Source organism: Penaeus monodon, chromosome 30, assembly GCF_015228065.2.
Source record: "Penaeus monodon isolate SGIC_2016 chromosome 30, NSTDA_Pmon_1, whole genome shotgun sequence".
Taxonomy (NCBI): Eukaryota; Metazoa; Arthropoda; class Malacostraca; order Decapoda; family Penaeidae; genus Penaeus; species Penaeus monodon.
In genome coordinates, this window is record NC_051415.1 from 23,644,250 (window position 1) to 23,645,911 (window position 1,662).

Genomic DNA, 1,662 nt, shown 5'->3' on the forward strand with positions numbered 1-1,662 from the left:
TGTGCTTGCACATCTTAATACAGAAACTTCCAGTGTAAACCTGTTCACTCACCTATCGTCGGTCCACTGGTGATGAAGCAAAGGCCTACCAACATCAACGTAACTCCGCAAGTAGGAATCAGTTTATCAATGCCCATGTACTTCACGATCACAAGGTTGTAGGTCCCCATGTAGCCCCCGACGCCAAAGCCCCACGCGCCCATCACAAAGATTAGCAACACGATATCATCTATGAGACTGAAAGCTGCAAGAGAAAGGCACAGTTTGGTATGAATGTAGAAACATCTTTCTCAATGTTTTATCAACACAAAGTATTCAGTTATTAGAAGTAAAATACCCGCATACCTAGCGTTGAGGCAGCGATGGTGGCAGTGCAGACCATGCAACTAATTCTCAAGTTGAAAAATGGATAGTCAGACAGGACAGAGATTCCTAGACTTGCTATTAGGTTGCACACAGCAGACGCCGTCACGCACCAGGCTGCCTCTTGGAAAGAGTAACCTGCCGTTTGGACAGCAAAGGGCACTAGTGTTAAGAAATTTAGCCAGCTGCTGAGAGTAAGAGCTCCGCTAACAGCGATGATAGCAGCTCGGGGTGATTTCAGAACGCTTATATCTGTGACAGTGCTCCAAGTCACTCTTAAAATCAGCCTGTATAGATTTTTGCCCTTTTCAGAGTCTCCGCGGTTTTCCTGTAGAGGGCGGAAGAGTGCGGCGCCGATGCAGGCATTGAACACGACCGCACCAGTGATGAGTGTTGCCCCTTTAAACCCAAAATTTTCTTGGAGAAAACTGACAAGGAGCGGGCCGAGAATCGGACCGCATGACACCCCTACCACCATAATGGCATTTGCTATCCCTCGACGTTTGTAGAAATGGTGTGGGATGATAACGTAACACAAGTTATTCAGAAGGCCGCAACTTATTCCTGTGGAGATGGTATATGGATATACTTTGAGATAGACTTCGAGATTAGGATCTTTTGATTTATTACTCATCTATTAACTATAAATATGGTACGACAACACATATAGGTCTAGCATCACAAACAGATGTATTACCCAGAAGTAAAACCAAAGACAATATCAGTCTCCCTGTGTACCTAACACTGACCTCCGACGACGGAGTAAGAGAAGATCAGGAACTCAGCAGAGTCGGCGAAGGCTGACAGCACAAGCGAGGCAGCGGCAAGCAGCGCGCATGGTACTGCCACCGACCTCCAAGAGAATTCTGCCAGCAACGGACCCAACAAAGGCCCAGAGAAGCTAAATATGAACTGAAATATGTTGAAGATCCAGCCTATAGTCGTCGATGATGCCCCGATGTCAAGGAGAAAGGGAGAGAAAATGATGCTGAAACAAGGACCAACGACGTTGATCAGCATCTGCAAGGCGAGAGAGTGAGATGAATATTAAATAAAAGTCTCATTCACTGGGTTTATGCATCGGATTCAAGTGCACAGCCATGATACAAAACATGAATGTATATGATGAAGCGCTGCAATGATTGGATTTCTTTTTGGTGGTGATGAACACCTGCTCTTAAAAGGAATTACATTATGTATGCACAACTTGCAAAGGTTTGATTTTAAACCTAATAAAATTTGAGTTGGGGAAAATGGTAAGTAATATTCTTGATATATCTTTCATCATGAAGGTTTAAT

General features: G+C 44.3%; 1 protein-coding gene across 2 annotated transcripts in view; it reads right to left on the reverse strand.

Moving 5' to 3' along the window:
- Positions 1-1,662, reverse strand: part of LOC119592650 (monocarboxylate transporter 12-B-like) — an 8,681-nt gene that overhangs the window by 5,582 nt on the left and 1,437 nt on the right. For both annotated transcript variants that reach the window (XM_037941566.1, XM_037941565.1), the window contains exons 2-4: positions 1,113-1,383; positions 346-927; positions 53-244 (exon numbers count right to left, since the gene is read on the reverse strand). In XM_037941566.1, coding sequence (XP_037797494.1) covers positions 53-244; positions 346-927; positions 1,113-1,383 — 1,045 coding nt within the window. The remainder of the gene's footprint in view (positions 1-52; positions 245-345; positions 928-1,112; positions 1,384-1,662) is intronic.